This window comes from Tiliqua scincoides, chromosome 1, assembly GCF_035046505.1.
Source record: "Tiliqua scincoides isolate rTilSci1 chromosome 1, rTilSci1.hap2, whole genome shotgun sequence".
Classification (NCBI taxonomy): domain Eukaryota; kingdom Metazoa; phylum Chordata; class Lepidosauria; order Squamata; family Scincidae; genus Tiliqua; species Tiliqua scincoides.
Genome location: NC_089821.1, coordinates 64,905,252 through 64,924,395, shown reverse-complemented (window position 1 = coordinate 64,924,395; position 19,144 = coordinate 64,905,252). Strand labels below are relative to the sequence as shown.

The 19,144-nt window shown below is 43.2% G+C and overlaps 1 protein-coding gene across 2 annotated transcripts; it reads left to right on the top strand.

The window, feature by feature from the left end:
* The first annotated feature begins 116 nt into the window (after positions 1–116).
* TKFC (triokinase and FMN cyclase) lies at positions 117–18,674 on the top strand. 2 transcript variants are annotated; one of them, XM_066611278.1, is made up of 17 exons: positions 117–537; positions 4,521–4,710; positions 4,987–5,097; positions 5,177–5,358; positions 8,403–8,481; positions 10,064–10,153; positions 10,606–10,640; positions 10,711–10,795; positions 11,125–11,214; positions 12,882–12,998; positions 13,775–13,894; positions 14,240–14,377; positions 14,874–14,980; positions 16,458–16,561; positions 16,715–16,748; positions 17,712–17,801; positions 18,200–18,674. In XM_066611278.1, exons 1-17 carry the CDS (start codon positions 532–534, stop codon positions 18,359–18,361), a joined length of 1,740 nt encoding a protein of 579 aa, XP_066467375.1. In that variant the 5' UTR covers positions 117–531; the 3' UTR covers positions 18,362–18,674. The 2 variants fall into 2 exon arrangements, with proteins under 2 accessions (XP_066467375.1, XP_066467376.1); XM_066611279.1 differs by lacking the exon at positions 4,521–4,710.
* Positions 18,675–19,144: the final 470 nt, after the last annotated feature.

Here is a 19,144-nt window from a genome sequence, read left to right as displayed (position 1 = left end):
AGAGGTAGATTCGACCGAGGGGAAAGGCCTCTGCGCATGCGCGGCCGTCGAGCTACGGTGGCCTGGAGGGGAGTGAAAAAACCCCAAAGGAAACAAACGCTCAGACGCGCGAAGGCTCGGCGAATCACGTGGATGAGAGCCGCGCACGCGCGTTTTGTGCGGTGCACGTGGTCCGTGTGTTCTTTCTGCAGCCCCCCTGGCGCCTCGTGACTGGAGTCTGGTGCAGTCAACGGCTGGAGCGCGCGCCCTTCTCGGCCAATCGGCTCTTCCACCCCCCGACCCTCATCAGGAGGGACGCGCGTGCTCCTCATGCTGCGCCCCGGTGGAGTTCGGAGCCTGGGTCAGAGTCCGCGGTGGGCCCTGGGCAGCGCCGCCTCCCCCGCCCTCCCTGTCCCTGCTCGCTCGCCTCGGGGCCAGCGCTGCAGCCTCTGAACGGTTCTTCTTCCAGCAGCGCAGGCGGCGCCCCGGCTGTGCGAGAGGCTCGCAGGTCTCCAGGGTTAGCCCGCGAGAGTCGCCGCTCGCTGTCACAACATGCAGGTGAGCCTCGGTCTCCCCTTGGAGGGTGAGGAGCGGGACTTACTTCTGAGTAGACTTGCCTAGGATTGGGCTGTCAGGCTGCAGTCCTCTCCACACTTTCCTGGGAGTAAGCCCCACTGACTCTAAGGGGACTTACTTCTGAGTAGACATGCATAGGATTGGGCTCTGAGGCTGCAATTCCATCAACACTTTACTGGGAGTAAGCCCCACTGAGTCTGAGGGACTGACTTCTGAGTAGACATGCATAGGATTTGGTGCTGTGTGTTCTGCCCTGAGCTCTTTGGAGAAAGGAATGATGTTCTCTTGGCAGAGAGAACCAGAATCTGAAGGCCGCCACCGGAGGAGGAGGTGGGGGGGCCTGAGGAGGGGAGGAATGAGAGTAATGAGGAGGAGGAGGAGGAGAAGGAACAGGCTCCCAAAGGCATGGCTGGCTGGGGGGATTTCCCTGGGAGTGGGTTTCTCTGGATGTTATTTCCCTGGGAGTCCAGACTCCAAGCTGGCCAGGGAACACAGAAGAAGGGAGTTGGAGGCAGTGTGGCAGCAGGAGAGGGGAGAAACAGTATGCTCAACCCCCAGCCCTGGTACCCCCTCCCCAGTTGGCAGGATTGTGCCCCCTGGATGTGCTCTTCTATCTCCCAGGGGTGGAGCAAGGGATCCAGGCAACCAAGTTTTGGCACCCCTTTTGGAGAGGGAAACAGGCAGCACCTCTGCTGTCTTACTGCAAGCTGCCCATCTGGGGAGAAGCAATCCCAGAAGTTGCAGAACAGGCACCACCGTAGCCAAGTACAGCAGGTGCAACCCCTGACTCTTCCTCCTCAGAGAGCAGCAGGAGCTTTGTGCATGGGGAGCCCTCCCCCACCCCACACTTGGCCAGTTCCCTATCTTCTCAGATTGCAATCCTATGCATACTTACCTTGGAGTAAGCCCCATTGAGTATAATGAGACTTACTTCTGAGTAGACATGCCTAGAATGGGGCTGTTAGTCACACTGTGGCTGTGATGGACTTCTCCAGAAATTTCTCCAATCCCCTTTTGAAGACATCTAGTCTAAACACCATCAACACATTCTGGGGCAAGGAGTTCCACAGACTAATGGCAGAGTAGGCAGCTGTTGTTTTGTGGCTGCAGCCTACCTATAGGCTTGCTCATACTCTCTTAGCTCCAACCAAAGTAGTCCACAGCTAGAGCATGACAGCAATTAGAACTGGAAGTGAAGAGAGGCTTTTTCTCCCTAAAGACCTTGCAGTGCACACCAAAAGGACTTTTCTTCCTGAGGCATGCAGCAGCCATTCTGAGATGTGTCTCTGAGTTGGTACTTCCTTCACATGTCTCTTCTCCTTCAGGACCCACCTGCCTAAATTGTGTTGAACACTTTCCTAAGGACTCTGGACTCACAAGTGGGGGGGGGGGCAGGGCCAGGGCTGTGTAATAAAAGGAACTGTGGAGGGATGTGTGTGCTTTTTGTTGGCTCATTTAACTACCTTGCATGACTTGTCTATAATCCCCTTGTGCTTACCCTCTCCCTTTTTGAGGTGTTTTTCCACACTTAAAAGAGGCAAGGGCTGTGCGTAATGTGGTCTGGTGTGGGGGAAAAGAGACTAGATTGAATTGGGTGGGTGTGAAAACCTCTGAGTTGCGGGGGGGGGGGGGATTATTATGTGTTCCATGTATTCCATGTAAACCCAAGACTTTCACAGCTAGTGAAGCAAATGCAAGCACAACCATCACGTTAATTATTAAATAATCTTCTTATGTATTACAAATTTAATTGTATTTTTTGTGTGTGAAGGTGGGGGGGTTGCATGTGGTCCCTACCGTCTCAAAATTTTGCCTTAGTGGTCCCTGAGCTCCTAAAGGTTGGGAACCACTGATCTAGAGCCTTCTGGAAAATAGACACAGATCTCATTGTCACTTTTCTAAATATAAAAAGTCTGTCGTTCTTTAACACTAGGAAGCTACAGGAGAGACATCATATGCTTGTGTCATATAGTAACCACTATATCACAGCAGCAATGGGTTTGGGGGTAGGGTAGAATGAAAATCAAAACAAACAGAAAATATCTTAAATGAGAGACAGTAGGAGCTGGATGATGAGGCCTTGTATGGTACTGCTCTCGTTAGTTTGATTTACTACTGCTGCACTTTCTGTTATTGTGAAAGAATAGTTCTTTCATGGATAGTTAAGAACCTTTTGGTTATTTTATGGTTCTCCAGCTTTTGGACTATTCTTCAGTCAAGGTCTTCATGGGGCTGTGCTGAAACTAGAGTCTGGGTCCAGTTTGCTTCTTTCCAGAAAGCAGTTTCAGATTTTATTGCATGAATAGTTGTGCAAAAGACATGGCCTTTTAGTACCTTCGCTGTAACATTCTGTTGACAGGAGAAAAGGTGCAAGCCCAAGTAATGGATGCAATATGCATGTCTCTCTTACAAGAATTTCCTTTCAGAAGTTACACAACTGAATCGTGCTTCTGTTGCATCTGCATGTAAGCACTTGTTGCAATATCCAAAACTACTTTGTAGATCATCCTATTGCAAATTTGGAACCCTGTAAGGCAGAGGTTCTCAAACTGGGGCCTTGCAATGTCCCAGCTGGATAAGCTCTGCCTTTGCCCCTTTAAGGAGTGGGCTGGGGGAAATGGTGGAGATGTGATTTAAACGTTTGTGCTGCCAACAGGGACCTAGGGGCTTGCTTTCTACTCACCCTTGTCTGCTGCAGTGTCTGGGGGTGCAGGGAGCCCCGCAAAGCCCTCTGCAGGGCTGCCCGTATATCAAAAAGTTAAAGAAATGTGTTTGCAACCCGCTTCCAAGTTGTGATCGTGAAACTGAAAATGAGTAATGATTGAATTTCTTCAACATTTTGAGGTACAGGGAACCCTGCAGGTACAGAACCCTGTAGGAACACTCACCTCTGGATGCTTCAACAGATGGGTGAGTAGAAATCAAACCCCTGGGTCCCCGCTGGCAGCGCAATAATTCCAATCATGTTGCTACCATCTCCTTGTCCCCACAAACACTTAGAGCAGCTCAAACTCTACACAAAAGTTTGAGAACTGCTGGTGTGGGGCAACGGTTCCCAAACTTTTTAGCACCGGGACCCACTTTTTAAAATGATACTCTGTCGAGACCCATCTAACTTTATAAGCCCTAAAAGGCTGCTGCTGCCTAACTTATGAATGCCAAGGAATGTGGCTGTAATGGTGATTAGGCAGCAGTGCTTCCCCCCCCCCATACCAGCTTGTATTGACCCTTGATGCACATAGTCTAATCTGCCCTGTCAGTTTTGCAGCCCACCAAAAATTGGGTCCTGACTCACAGTTGGGGAACCACTGCTTTATAATCATTCCAGGGTACCCAGAAGACTGAACAGAAGTGCACGATGAGCAGCTGGGAACTTCCAGGTCAGACAAAAGGCTGAAACTGGTTAAAGAAAATCAGAAAATGTGACTTTTTAATTTGGGGGTGTGAAGATTTATCCACACCTCAGGTTAGCATTTTTAATTAACAATTAATTAACAGTATTTATATACAGCTTTTCAACTGAACGTTCACAAAGCGGTTTACAGAGAAAAATCAAATAACTAAATGGCTCCCTGTCCCAAAAGGGCTCACAATCTAAAAAGATGCCAAGGAATACCAGCAGACAGCCACTAGAACAGACAGTGCTGGGGTGAGGTGGGCCAGTTACTCTCCCCCTGCTAAAAAAAGGAGCACCCACTTGAAAAAGTGCCTCTTACCCAATTAGCAGGGGTTAATTAGCATTCCATCCACAAGAGTGGTCTCTTCAATTGGATTGCCTGCTGCTGCATTTGTCTTCTTCAAAATGGGCAAGGGTGCTTACAGAGTTTTTAAAAAAATATTTCAGAAACTTTTCATGACTCATCACAATCGGCTCGCGGCCCATTGGTGAGTCCTGACTCACAGTATGGGGAACACTGGTGTAGGGGCACATGTGTGAACCACCTTGTCATTTTTCCCTTTTTTAGGGCTCAAAGAAGCTAGTGAACACAGTTCTGAGTTGTGCAGATGATGCATTGGCTGGAATAGTGGCCTGTAATCCTACTCTTCAGTTGCTACAGGGGCATAGAGTCGCACTGCGTTCTGATCTAGAGAATGTTGAGGGCAAAGTGGCTCTGATTTCTGGTGGTGGATCAGGACATGAACCTGCACATGCAGGTTAGTGGAACACAATTTATGGAAGCTCTGGGTATGTGGGATGGTGTTTTAGTCTTGCTTCTTCCACCCCAGCAAACGGTGGCATTTCACGAATACAAAGAAAAGAGATTATTCTTTGAGGCAATATTTTTTGACATTATGTGAAATCCTTGCCACAATTCTGGCTGCAGAGGATTCTTATGGCTGAAGTTGTTTGAACACAGCAGAACTAGAGTGTAAGCAAGATGTGAGATTCTTCTGGTAAAATATGATACAGCCCTGTCCATTTTTTTGTAGGATACATTGGGAGGGGAATGCTCACTGGAGTGGTGGCTGGTCCAGTATTTACCTCCCCTGCAGTTGGTAGCATTTTAGCAGCGATCCGCGCAGTGAGACAAGCTGGAGCAGGTATGGCAGTATTTCTGATTTATGAACATCTCTCCTAAATAAGGGATACCTGAGAACTCAACTCTTCTTTCTTCTTTAGTTGGGACACTGTTAATAGTGAAGAACTATACTGGGGACCGTCTCAATTTTGGTCTGGCACTGGAACAGGCGCGGGCAGAAGGAGCTGCTGTGGAGATGGTGATTATTGGAGATGATGCTGCCTTTACCACAGAAATGAAGGCTGGCAGGAGAGGTCTCTGTGGCACAGTGCTCATCCATAAGGTAGGAGTTGTCTACTCTTGCATTCAGTGCCAATTTTGACATTGACTTAGAGCCATAATACAGAATAGTACTTCCAAGGTCTAGAAGCTTCTTTGAGGCCTAAGAATATGTACAGTATAAAATGCCCATGGTCTTCATGTACTACAAATTTGATTTTTCTGAAGTACAGGTTGAGTCTCATTATTTGCAAGGGTTTCGTTCCCAGAACTCAGTGGATGGCAAAAATCAAATTAAAGCAAATCCATTTTAAAAACAATGTCCCTTGGTTAGGAGATTTAAAAACAGCCTTGCTGACCTTTGTGATGTAGGACAGGAGAGGCATACAATCCATCAGTCAGTCTCTCTCCAGGTGCTTAGGAAGGCTTCACTCCAAGCCACACCCCTCCCTTCACCCAGAGCAAAGTGATTATCATTCTTTCACTGCTCAGGGGGAAGGGAGGGTCGCTGGCTCAAAGTGAACCTGTTCTAAGTGCGTGGAGAGAGAGAAGGATTGATGGATTGTCAGCCAACTGCCTTCTCTCGCATTAATGAGGCTATTGTTAAATGAGTGTAAGGGCCTTTCTCAGATAGAAAAATCTGTGGATGATTAGGTTATTCCTGTAATTGCTTGACTGACTCTCTACAACATTAAGAAAAGCAGGTTTTAAACTATAATTTTCAAGGGATGCATTTTTTTCCCTTTTCCAAGGATCAGCACATTCCTTCTCATTTGCAGTGGCCATCTGTGTGAATCAAATCCTTGTCTAAATAAATCCGTGCATAACAAAATTGAACCTGTAAATGGTTTTTCTGAAATATTCAGCACAGAAGAATTTGTTTTTACCAAAATGGTTTATTATATTTTATTATATTTGTTTGAACCACATTAGCATTGGAAAAGTGGTATAGAAATCTTTTAAATTAAAAAAATTGATGTTTTGATTTTCCAGTCTAGTTCTGAGGTTATAAGGGAAGGTACAGGTTGATCCTTGGCATCCGTGGAAGTTCTGTTCCAAGAACCCCTGCAGATAATCAAATCCACTGTCCAATCCACAGAGGAGGTCACATCCGGGAGGTCTTCTGAGTCACGGGGATTCCACACACAGCCTCCCCGTGACTCAGAATGCCTGCCAGAGCAATTTAGCAGGCATTTCTGGTTTTTTGCAAAGGAGTTTAAAATTTTCCACATTCACTTTTGAACTAGCCATTGTTCCCTTTTACATGAGCACATCAACTGTGGTTGATTCAAACTATGGCTAGTTAAAACAGACCAAGATATCAAATCATGGTGAACCAACAGCAGTCTTCTGAGTGTAGATGGAGTGGTTACTTAGAACTGTGGTTAGTTCAAAATTGGAAAATTGTAATCTCCTTATCTTGAGTGCAATAGAGGAAGGGAGAGCATGTGAGCCAGATGCTGGTGCAGACTTGTCCATAATCATAGTTTAGATTATCTCAACCAAATATTTTGAGTAACAACATGTTTGGTAATCTTTGTACACACTGCTCATAAATAACAATTCTGTGCCATTAATAACCCAGATTCTAAGACAAATATAGATCATATAGTTGTATTAATTATGCATATTTTTTATATTTTAATAGTTTGTTGCTATTTTGTATAATTTTTTTTTTGCAAGGACTTGTGCAGGGCACTGAATTGGTGTTGCTCCCTGGCAACTGAAGATCTTATTTACCCATTACTTGATTGGCTTCTGGGATTTCACCATAACCCATACTCTTTGAGTGTATATTTTTACAACTATGAAGGCTAGAAACTCAATTTTCAAAAATGATTTTGTTACCATTATGAAAATAAATTTCCTTATTGATTTTATGTATCGTAAATCTTTATATTATGAATTCATAGTTTTAAGAGGAAGACTTTTATTTTTGTTATGAAGTTCATCTATTCTTTGATAGGAGACAACTTTTTTAGCCTAAATTATATATGCGTTGATGTTCAATTTTCTTTTAGATTACATTTAATTTTGTTGAGAGTGTTAAATTGTAATTGTAAAATATTGTCAGATGCACTCTTGTGTTAGACTGTAGTTCTATGCACGCCCCTGGGAGTAAAGTTCCATTGCCTGCCTTGGAATATAATTCTGGGTAGACATTGATAGGCTTGGTCTATATGACTGCATTGTTGTTTGGACTTATTTCTGAGTAAGCATACTATTGAGCTGATAGTGTGTATAATTAATAACTGTGGGTGTTTTTTTATAGACATGGGGTGAGAACCCAGCTGCAATTATGGTGCACAAAGTAATGACATACTGCAGACAAAACACTGCCAGTGCTAGTAACTGAGTCACACCTTAGCCATAACTGTTCTGCTTCTCCTTTGAGGCTGAAGCATCTGTTTGTGTCCTCCTAATACAGGTCCACCCTTGTTATACATGGATTTGACTCCACATGGATGTCACTACAAATTTGAAGGAATTTGTTGGTCCTTGGATAAGGGGGGAAAAATGCATCCCTTTAAAATAAATAGTGGTTTAAAGAACTGCTTCCATGGCACAGTCGGTCCTTGGCATCTGGGAAGCTCCTACTTCTTAGGCAGGCAGGTCAGGTTGCGAAGTTTTCCTGAAGGGAGGGGCTCCCTCTATTTCCCCAACTGAAACTGACCTTGTCTCAAGGCTGTGCAGTTTGGAAGTATTTGTTAACCCAGACTAACAACAACAAAAGATAAAGGAACAAACTAGAATAGGGCGAACTCCAATCCCCACGCAGCAAAAAAAACTGCTTTTTTATGTTGTAGAGATTACAAATGCAAGCAACCTTTCTCCTCTCACTGAATAATGAAATATGGAAGTAATTAAATGCTTTCATATTCCATTCCTTGACCCAGGCAATAAAGGGACACTTAAAAAATTTTTTGAAGTGATTGTATTTAATAATTTTTTGGTATCCACAGGGAGTCCTAGAACCAAGCAAACCTCCATCCTCCCGCAAATACCAAGGCTTGAGTGTATTAGGTGTGGGAATTAATGGTGATCTTTTGTCATGCTTGAACTAAGGCATCAATGTAGCATTTTTTTCTCACAGTTGTTTATATTTAGGTGGCTGGGGCTCTGGCTGAGGAAGGTGCTGGTTTGAATGAAATTGTTCGCAAAGTTGCTGCTGTTGCAGGAGCAATGCGTAAGTGTTCAGTTTTCTAGGGATGGGCTTCTGGCCCCAGGTTACACCATAACTTTACTTGGTAAATTAAGTAGTCTAGCAGGAGTATGCTGGCTCTCATTCTGAATTTTTTAGAGATGTTTGTAGTGCAGTGAATATATGGTGAAAAATTACTGATCCATATGAAAAAGATACTTCTGTGTAATTCTGTTTATTATATAGCAGATGTTCTTCAGTCACTTTTCTCAATCTCCAAGCACACTACAGCAGTGCTTCTCAATCTTTTTACCACTGCAACTCACTTCATCAGCCATGGCGTGCCCCAGAATGCCTTGCAGCTTCTAGGTAGCGCCGACATGCAAGCCATTTTGTCGGTTGTATCATGTCCCAGAACGCCTTGTGGCTTTCGGGTATTGCTGGCATGCAACCCACTGAAAAATCAGGTTGTGCCATGATATTAGAACCACTGTACTATAGTATTCTAGTACCATTTGAAGTTCTGCACCAAAGTCCAGTTCGGTTCAGTTCAGTAAGACCTTTATTGTCATAAAATACAGAGAAAGAACAAAACAAAAATATACAAAGACAACACAACATAGACATCGGTCTTTTCCTCACACACTGCCCAGAGTCCCAGAGCTCTGCCTGGCAATTACACCAGATAAAAAGGAAGCGACCTTATCAAGGGTCTCAGAGTCAGGTGTGGAAAGGAGAGACTGAAGCATGATTGAGTCCTCCCAGCCCTGCATCCTAGTTAACAATGGGCCTAGATATTTCTTGCGTGGAACATCATGTAGTGGGCAGTAGAGAAAGGTATAGTCTCAATACAATCCCTACCACACTTGCATTTCCTCTCCGAGTAGGGAAAAGCGGTATATAAATACTGTTGATTGATTGATTGATTGAACCTGCCCAATAACAAGGCTGATGGAAGAGCATTACATCTTGAAAGTGTGAATGCTCTCCGAGCCTGCGGGCACTCCAGATGATAAAAGAAGGAGGCCGGTTTCCCAAAACTGACTGGAACATGGAGATAGACTGGAGAGCATGTGGTTCTGGCGGCACTAAACAGCTCTTGTTGTTCAAGATCAAGAATTCTTTCTTCGACGATTCTGTAAGCAGCATCACAACCAATCATGCCTAGCTCTACAGTTTCCAGCCCTATTGACTTAAATTTGGTTAGAAGATCAGTGATCTCTAATGGCAAGACTGAATCCGACAATAGTTGGTGCTTTAGACCAGAGGAGGTAGGGTTAAATAAAATCCTAAACCAAACTTTCAGTAATTTTAGCCATGCAGTCGTCTTTAGCCAAATTAACCCCATCTTGAGACACAGAAACGAGTAGGGAACGCACCTGGGTAAACCCAAAATCTTCCATAAAAAGGAGGCTTGAATGCGTTCTAGTGGTTGGTTAATAGCCTTATACCAAACGGGAGAGCCATAAAGAACCTTTCCCTTAAACGCCTCCAGAGCGGTTGGAACATAACCATTGCCGCACCAAAGTCCACCACATAAAGTCCACTGCATGAAAAACACTTGTTTCTTTTCTTGTCTGAATGTTGAAACATCTGTATGCAGTGAAGACTTCTTTTCTCTCCCTAGGCACCCTTGGGGTGAGTCTGTCTCCCTGCAGTGTCCCTGGATCCAGACCCACATTCCAGCTTGCTGAAGATGAACTTGAGCTAGGCTTGGGTGAGAATGCTTTTTTACTTTGGCTCATCCATTTCCTTGGTCTCATTAGCACTGTTTCTTTAGAGCTAGGTACCCTTTGTCTTGGAAAACCATATCCATAGCCAGCTTTGCTTAACTGTCCATCTCTTCAGACATAATAGTGAATCTGAAGTGCTGTTGTCTCTGATGTATGAGCATCAGAAGCCCTCCTGGACACAACTGGAAGTCACTTCTGGTTCGCACTGACAGCTTCCAGTTGCATCCGAAGGTATTCTGAAGTCCTTCAGCTGTGGATTTCATTATCCTGGAATTGATCCCTGTGGACACCAAGGTCCCACTGTATATACCTAGCTGTATCCTAATCCACCAATAATTAGGCCTTTATTACTTAATGTCTTTAATGTAAGCCTGCTTTTATTTAGAAAAGAGCTAGTCACGGAAGATTACGTTGCTGATGCTTTGCTTTTTTGTAGGAATCCATGGTGAAGCAGGTGTACGCAGAATGAAGGTAAGTGGGTTAGCTCTTCTTGTAAGTTTGAAAGTGCAAGACTGTCCACTTATATATGCCCTCTTCACAGATCACAACAGCAGATAAGATAGTCAAAATAATGCTGGATCACATGACCAACCCCTCCAATGCCTCGCATTTATTACTCAGGCCTGGTGAGTAACAATCTTGGGGCCAGCATTGTTCTTGCCAGAGTAGGAGACTCTGGAAACCACTTACGTGTACCTACTTTTCTATACCTGTGCTGTAGCTACAACACTGAACTGACCAGTATGTGGTGAGTTTCTACCCCAATCCTAGTAGTCATTTGGAATATGCAGTGCTTGGGGAACCCTGATCAGTAGTATCATGTGTTAGCTCAGATGTTCAGAAACAAGGAAGGCTCTTCACAACAATCTTAAATGGGTAGTTTAATATTCTTAGCTTAAGATTCCCATTTTCTGTAAGTCACTTACAATCTTGCCCATTTTGTTTTGGCTTTCAGGTGCTTCTGTTGTCTTAGTGGTGAACAACCTAGGAGGTCTGTCCTACCTTGAGTTGAGTGTAGTGGCTGGATCTGCAGTGGCCTGTCTTGGTAAGTTCCTGTTCTGAAAATAGGAGAAAGGAGATGATTGAGCTCTGCATCAATATGGTGGGGCTTATCCAGGTATACTGCTTCACTGAAAACCAATACGTAAGTTCAACAACATAGAAAGCAACCTTGTGTGACAAAAAAAATCTATGCAAAATCATGTAAATCAAAACTCGAAAAATGCCAGTTTGCCTAGTTGCTTAGAAATCACATTCACATACCTTAGAAATTTATACACTTTTTACATTTATGATGTAGGTATGTGATTTATTCAAACTAAAGGATCTGTCACATTTGATTTATTAGATTTTCTGATTAGTCTCAATAGTAATCATAAAATTGGAAGGAACCCAAAGATATTACATTCTGCCACCAACAAAGCTAGGGAGCCCAGACAGAAAGAAGTTGCCTTGAGAAAGCTTTTCTCCTGGGTTAACAGACAGCCCCAAAATCTGTCTTTGAAACTAAACAGTAGCATAACATCACTGAGAAATGGCAAAGTACCACCCCCTCTCCCATGAATTGAGACTGATCATAAAACAGTACAGATACATCACGTTTATTGAAATGCAGAAATTCAGAACAACTGAGGAGAAATAGAAAGGATAAAAACAAGGCAAATGGGAAAGGGAAGGAATGTGATTGGCAAAGACAGGCAGTGAGGTAAAAGACAAACAAAAATAAACTGATGCAAATAACTGGGTACTTTCTCTATCCTATTTCTTCATGCCATTCCAAGATTCAGATCATAACACTCATACATGCAATACAGTGAGAGGGCAAAAATCCCAGGGAGCATCCATGGCTTCGACTGTTGAGCCTGGGAAAACCATGCTGGGAGGTCAAATTGACCCTGCTTTATATATCCCACTTGTGGCAGGGCTGACCCATTGATGATGCAACATGAAAGTGTCATGGCAAGTGGGGCCTTGAAGAGGAGCAGCAAACTGATGAGCACTCCCTCCCAATCTCTCCAGTGCCCTTCTTTGGTTGGCACTTCTATTCTTTTCCCACTAGGTGAATAATTGCGAGAAGATTAGGACAACAGTGATCCCCTTCTCCCCCCAGCAATGTTAGAGAGACATGAGGGGAAGATGCTGTGGATGCCACCATTGCTACCTTCTGTCTCTCGCTACCTGTTCAGCTGCAGCCAAGCAGGGAGAGGCAGGGCACAGTGATACTACTCCTTACTTCCTATTCTCTGCCATCACCTTGCTTGTTCTCTGCATGGAGCTTCTTCAAAACTAATAAGCTGCTCAGTCAAGACAAGGAAGGGACAATAACTAGTATGTGTAATTGATTTAGCACCCTTTCCAAAATGCTAAAGCATCACAGAAGATTCTGAAGGGGTGGAAATATCCAAAAAAGGTGAAAAATTGGGAATGTTTCCTAGAAAACGTGCAGTCTGACCCAGAGGAAAATTCTTTCCCAAACAAAAATCAAAACTTACTAGGTTTTCTTCACAGAAACTTAATTGGACATATGTTCACCAGACGTTCTTCTGGGACATCAGTGTGCCAAAGTCAGGAAATATTCACAATTATTGGACTTTTTCTCTAAATTTTTCCTCTTTCTTCCAAATCAGCACCTCCATGACTGTGATCTCCCTCACACTTTGGTGTCTCACCCAGAACAGTGCCTCTCAGTTTTCCCTTGCTTCGTCATTGCAGAAAGAAGGGGCATTCACATTGCCCGGGCTTTGGTTGGTTCCTTTATGACTGCACTGGAGATGGCAGGTGTTTCCCTTACCATTCTACTTGTAGATGATGAACTCCTGAACCTCCTTGGTAAGTTCCTTTTAGATAGCAATTTTTCTCCATCTTTGCAAGTTGAGGATAAATTGTATCTTAGAGGGGAGTTTGAAGATATGTATACAGTCCTGAAGGATCATTCTTCCTACTTGCTACTTTCCAGTGTTTCAAATGCTGTGAGCTCTACGCACTAGGAGGCAGACTTTTGAAGAATTGACTGTGGGATGGACTAGGATGCTCCTAACTCTTCCATTAATGGATGAAGGTTCTAGATCTGGTTACAGGAATCATTCAGAACTAATTTAATCCTTCCTGCCCAGGCTAGGAAAAGAAGTTTAGTAGTACAGAAAAAGAACTGAAGTTTAAGAAGTCAGGTTCTGAGAGCTTGAATGTAAAGGACACCAAGCCAGCACCATGGCATGTCTCAACCACCATCCATTTCCTACAGTGCAGTACAGATGGAATACGTCATATTCCTACTCCTGAGGCCATTGACCCAAATGGCAGCATCTTTTAACTGTGTTAACAGAATTTTCTAATAGCCTAGCAGCTGGCCCATGATGACTCAATAATTAGCTTATGTCCATATCTCATTAACATAAGCCCTTTCTTCTTGGTCAGCTTTTCTACTTTTATTATTCTCACCCTTGGTTGTCTAGGGTTTATAGACTTATAGATTCTGCTAAGCGAAAATTGCTTGAGATTCTTACTTTTATTTTCATTTCTATTCCACTCTTACAAAACTTCATGTGAAATATGTGTTGTGAAATTGTCTACAAACGTAGCTCATGATTTTATATTTCAATTTTTAGATTCAGACACTACAGCTATAGCCTGGTCACAACCTGCCAAGGTACCTGTATCAGGCCAGAGAAGAGAGAGAGTAGCACCCAAGGAGTGCCCAGAGGAAGAAGAGCGTTTCCCAGCAGGAGGTATGGAGGGAACCATCTTCTACCACTTGGAATTTTCTAACCATACTGCCTTCATATTCATTGTGATCCCGACTTCCAGTGGTGGTAATTTTCTCTCTTGAAGGAAGGTCAGAGTCAATTGTGGAGGCATAGGTAGAATGGAATCATTTCATCCATTCAGCTGCTGGTAGTCAGGTAGACCTTAATTTATAAAGCAGGTTTCTGATAAGTTACCAGTGATTAGAGTTTATCGCTTTGTACACAGAGATGCTTCATTAGCATGAAAGGGAGGTACTATAGCAATATCGTTGTTTGCTACACAAAGGAAGACATGCCTCATCACCTACTTATTCCAATGCCTTTTAGACCAAGCCTTTCCAAAGATGAAACTGGTTCTAGGCACTGTATGCAACACGTTACTGAGCCTACAGGACAAGCTCAATGCCCTAGATCGTGCTGCAGGTGATGGAGACTGTGGCAGCACACATGCACGAGCTGCCAGAGGTTAGTGCCCTTTCAGCAACTCCTTGCGTATAGTTCATGCACTTTAGTTTCTGCTCCATTTTCGCTTTTGGGTGGTTGAGAATTATTTAAGACATTATTTCATCACTTTTTCTAAGCTCATAGTTAAGGTCCAGAAAGAGGCAAGAATACTGTGAGTGTGCCAGCTGCTCTTCTGGTGCTCCATTGGAATAGTACATACACGCTTAATCGTGTGTTGGAAATAGGCTCAAAGAACATAACATTTTCAGAGTTGCTAGATCTGATTCTATTCAGGAGGACAAGTAACATGCCTCTGCTGGATCTTTACTCAGCGCCATACAGTTTCGTACCTTCGGAGATATGTGGTCAGAATTGTTTAGCTAAACAGGCTTCATTTTTTTCTCATATCTTTGTTAACGGTTCCTGGAACCTGTGCTTATGCTGCTGATAAGTTTTTAGAATTGGTGAGTCTCAACTGGAAGATGTCCTTTCTAACCAGTGAATGTTGTCTGTCTAGCAATACAGGAATGGCTGGATGCAAGACCTCTGCCAAGTGACCCTTCTCGACTGCTCTCTGCTCTTGCAAAACTGCTGCTAGATAAGATGGGAGGTTCCTCAGGGGCGGTGAGTGTTGGACAGATGACTGTGGGTCCCTTGTTTAGATGTCCATCAGCAGTTACTAGCTGGAGAAGAAGGCAAATGGAATCTTCAAATGTGTGTGTAGGAGTGAAGAGTTGGGAATTGGTGGTCAGTGAGCCTTTTATTGTAGGTACATACTCTCCTTGAGAAAGTATATGTGCATAAAAGTATATGTACACTTTTGAAAGTGTGCAAATAATATAAGAACATGGTTTCCCATTAGGACAAAGGGTGCAAGATAAAACCATTTTGATTATCAATTTAAGTTATTTGAAAATGATTATTTCACCTATGTAGAATAAATAAAATAGTAGGGAATTTTTATAGATGTAGTAGTTCCAGACTACTACAGTGAACAGTTCACTGTGAAATGAAACAGTCTGCACATTTAACTGTATCCTGTAGGGCCAGGGCAGCCACCTGAGTCTCCCAAGGGAACAAATGTTCCCTTACCCCATGTCCAGCCCCAGCAGCCCTAATGGAGCTTTACCAGCTCTTGAGCTGGTGCAGAACTGAGAAGGCCCATATAGGTTTTCCACAGCTTGGGAGGGACATAGGATTCAGTGGCTGACTCTGCTGATGTCTCTGCCTCCTTCTTGGACCTGATCCTCCCTCTGGCCCACCCTTCCCCCACCCCGAAAAGCCTCCCTGCCAGTAGGCAGGGATACTTTCTGGCAGATGCTTCAGCGACGAGTCCTCCCATCGCTGAGGCCAAGCACCAACTGGTGCTGACTTCAGTGTTGGCATAATGTCTCACAGGCCAGAGCTCTAAGTGACCTGGGGCCAGTCACTTCATCTAATTTTATAGAATTCTGAGGATAGAAATGAAAAACCATGTGTGTACCACTCTGACCTCCTTGTCGGAAGATTGCATTGAAGATCCTAATCAAATAATCTGTCTAGCAGTTATCAGCCTTGGCTAAGGAAATGTTATTGAAAAGCACCAAACAGTTCTTGTTAAGAAGCTCATCACTAAAGAGCAAACATTATTTCTGGTTATATACTTACAAGAATGGATTTAACCATTTCTGCCTGATCTTATCTGTATGATTGTTGTCTTGGTAGAACAATGTTATTAATTTGAATAACTACCCAGTTGTCATCTGCCTCATGCCCTAGGGCAGCGATTTTCAACTGGTGTGCCACAAATGGTGCACATGTGTGCTGCAGGAGTTTGGGGGAGGATAATGTATTAGTTGGGCTTTTGGGAATGTGAGCCCCCCACTGGCAGTGCGATGTGCCTTGTCAGTTGTCAAAAAAATTGATGGTGTGCCTTGAAAATTTTAGCACCTTGTCAGTGTTCTATGAGACAAAAAATGCTGAAAATTGCTGCCCTGGGGAATGGATGGGATGGAAATCGAAATGCATTAAATGTGATGCTTGTATTAATGTTCTAAATTTGATACTTGTATTATTGTACTGGACTATGTCAAAAAAGAAATACCTTCATATTTCCATACAGCTTTATGGACTGTTTTTGACAGCAGCTGCTAAGCCTCTAAAAATTGACAATGACTTGGCAGCCTGGTCAATAGCTATGGATGCTGGTATTGAAGCCATGATGCGGTGAGTGTGCCCCCCCCCCCCACATAACTGCAACATAGAAATTGTATGTGATATGCAGTGAGCTTTCTTGCTGCTTCTGTCCTCCCCTGCATGTGAGTATGTCTGGCAGTGAGGGACAGAGCCACTACACTAGTAATCGTTTTTGTCTGACAGGTATGGAGGGGCTGCACCTGGAGACAGAACCATGGTGAGTAATGTTTCCTAGCATTTTTCGCAATTATACCTGCTTCTACTTCTGTGGTGCTAACTTGAAGTAATAGAATGATACTTTCTAGTTTGCTGGCTTCATTTTGCATCATAGTTTGCAGACTTCACACTTGCCTTAGAATACTCTGGTAACAGGTCACACAGTTGTTTATACTTTCATTTGGTTATCCATTTATGCTACTTTTTTAGGGCTTCTTGTATTTTAATACTGTAAGACCTTCATGATTAGCAGCTAGATATTATACCACGGTACTGACAACCACAAATGTTTGGTGGCATCCCAACTACCACCTTTGCTTTTGAGGGTTTCCTCTTTGATTGGTGGCATGACCGACTCATGCAAGGGCACCTTTTGTGAGCAGAATGCTCCTTCCATTAACAGAGGAAATCTTTCCATTTGTGGAAAGTGGCCAGAGTTATTAAAGCTAGCTTTCATCATTCTTATCTTACCTTGAATTTTTACCAGAAAGCAGTGGCTGAGATGAATATTGTGCATGACAAACCTCCTATGTTAGATCAGTAGGGGATATAATATTTATATTAGTAGCAAGCCTTTTGCAAACATTCCAATACCGTATGTCTTCAGTAAAGTTATTATCTAGATAGCAAGACACAGTGCAATTAGTTGCTTTATATTAAAAATGCTATATAGTTCCGTCCAATAATATGTCATTTACATAACAATGGATTCCTTTTTGTCTCTCCACCCCCATAGTAGAACAATCTGTTTTCCTGCCTGCTTCAGAAATAATAGTGCAAGATGGCTGAAATTATGACACATTACGTAATTCAAGCAATTTGATTTCAGCAAATGTGGGAGACTTTCAAGGGCTTAAAACTCTATTAGATTATTGTTTTCCTTTCACAATGGCTGATGAAAGATCATTAATTGCTAGCCCTCATAGAACTACTGTCTACTTCATGATTCTTTTCTTTTGAATAGCTGGATTCTCTCTGCGCTGCTGCTGAAGAGCTCAGAGCTCTGAAGAATCCTCGGGCTAATCTGCTTCATGTTCTGGACAAAGCCGTGCAGGTGTGTTATACAAAATTGAAAGCTAACACTTATTGCAGGGATTAAAGTGACTGTATTCTCTCACTTCCTATAGTTGCATAAGTACCTGTGTTGCTGTTTGCTTGCACATTTTAATCAACTTAAGTATTGATGCTGGATCTCAAAGTTAATATTTCAATGTTTAATACAGATGCAGTACTGTTAAAAGGCTTTGTTTTGGGAATATGAAAAATCCCCAAATGCTTGTCAGGCAGAACTTTACAAAAGCTTTTTCTCACACAGGGCTGAATGGCACAGCAGCAGGATTAGGGAGGTCAAAAGTACAAAGAGCAATTAATGATATATGGTTTCAAACAGAATAGCACCTTATTGCCTTACAGATAGCCTGTACTAAACTAATTTCTTGCTCTTTTCTGCAGCGGGCAGAGGCTGCTGCAGAATCTACAAAGGACATGAAAGCTGCTGCAGGCAGGGCCAGTTACATCAGCTCAGCCCGTCTAGTGGAACCAGACCCTGGTGCTGTAGCAGCTGCAGCTATTCTTCGTGCAGTATTGGAAGGGTTAAAGGCCAAACCAGTGTAACTTAATGGCATCACCTTCTTTTGACCATGTTTGACACTCTGACCATGTTTCTGCACCTCCTGAAATATTGCATCACCATCATTCTTCTATGTGGGGCTTTTTGCTGGAATCAAAGTATCTTCAAAATTACACAATGGTGTTGCCACTGAAACTTTGTCTCTGACCCTGCCTACTGGAGGAACTCCTTGCTGTGAATAACAATGTTTTTGTGATCTCATGCAGGAGTTCAGGACTGCTGTATGTTCTTTGGAACCAATATTCTTCCTCATGCTTTATGAATTTTGGTTGGAATAAAGAGTCCTATCTTTTGGAAGTGCCTGTGTTTTTCTTCAGCTAGGTGTAAATATGACATCCTAACCTTCTGTGACTCCCTGTATTGAGGACCTTTTTCTTGAAGGTCTCGATTGAAAGCTTTGGACTTGTACACCCAAGCAATACTATAGCAACTTCTTTGAATATGTGCTACTCAGTTATGCTGAATGTAGGTTCTAAATATTATACATGAGAGCAAGGTAGTTTCATAATACAGGTGTGTGCTGCTTAAGGATGGACTGCATATGTGAAGGTGGTCAAAGCACAACAAAAAGGCTTTTAATGAGGCAGTAGGTCTCCCATAGCTTGCAGCAGAGTGTGTGTTAACACAACAAAGAGGCTCTCAATGCAAAAAGGGGGCAATCCATCTCCAGTAGCCTGTGCAGCCAGCTACTGTCTGGCAGGGAGTGTCTGTTTACACAAAGGCCCTAGATTAGGCTGAATATTCGTTTAACAATATAATCTCATAAT

What these genes read in the sequence shown, in the direction of transcription:
- TKFC (XM_066611278.1), top strand. An exon ending in AGAGCGTTTCCCAGCAGGAG is followed by an intron (nt 13,895 to 14,239) that starts GTATGGAGGGAA and finishes AATGCCTTTTAG; the next exon opens with ACCAAGCCTTTCCAAAGATG. An exon ending in TGGGAGGTTCCTCAGGGGCG is followed by an intron (nt 14,981 to 16,457) that starts GTGAGTGTTGGA and finishes ATTTCCATACAG; the next exon opens with CTTTATGGACTGTTTTTGAC.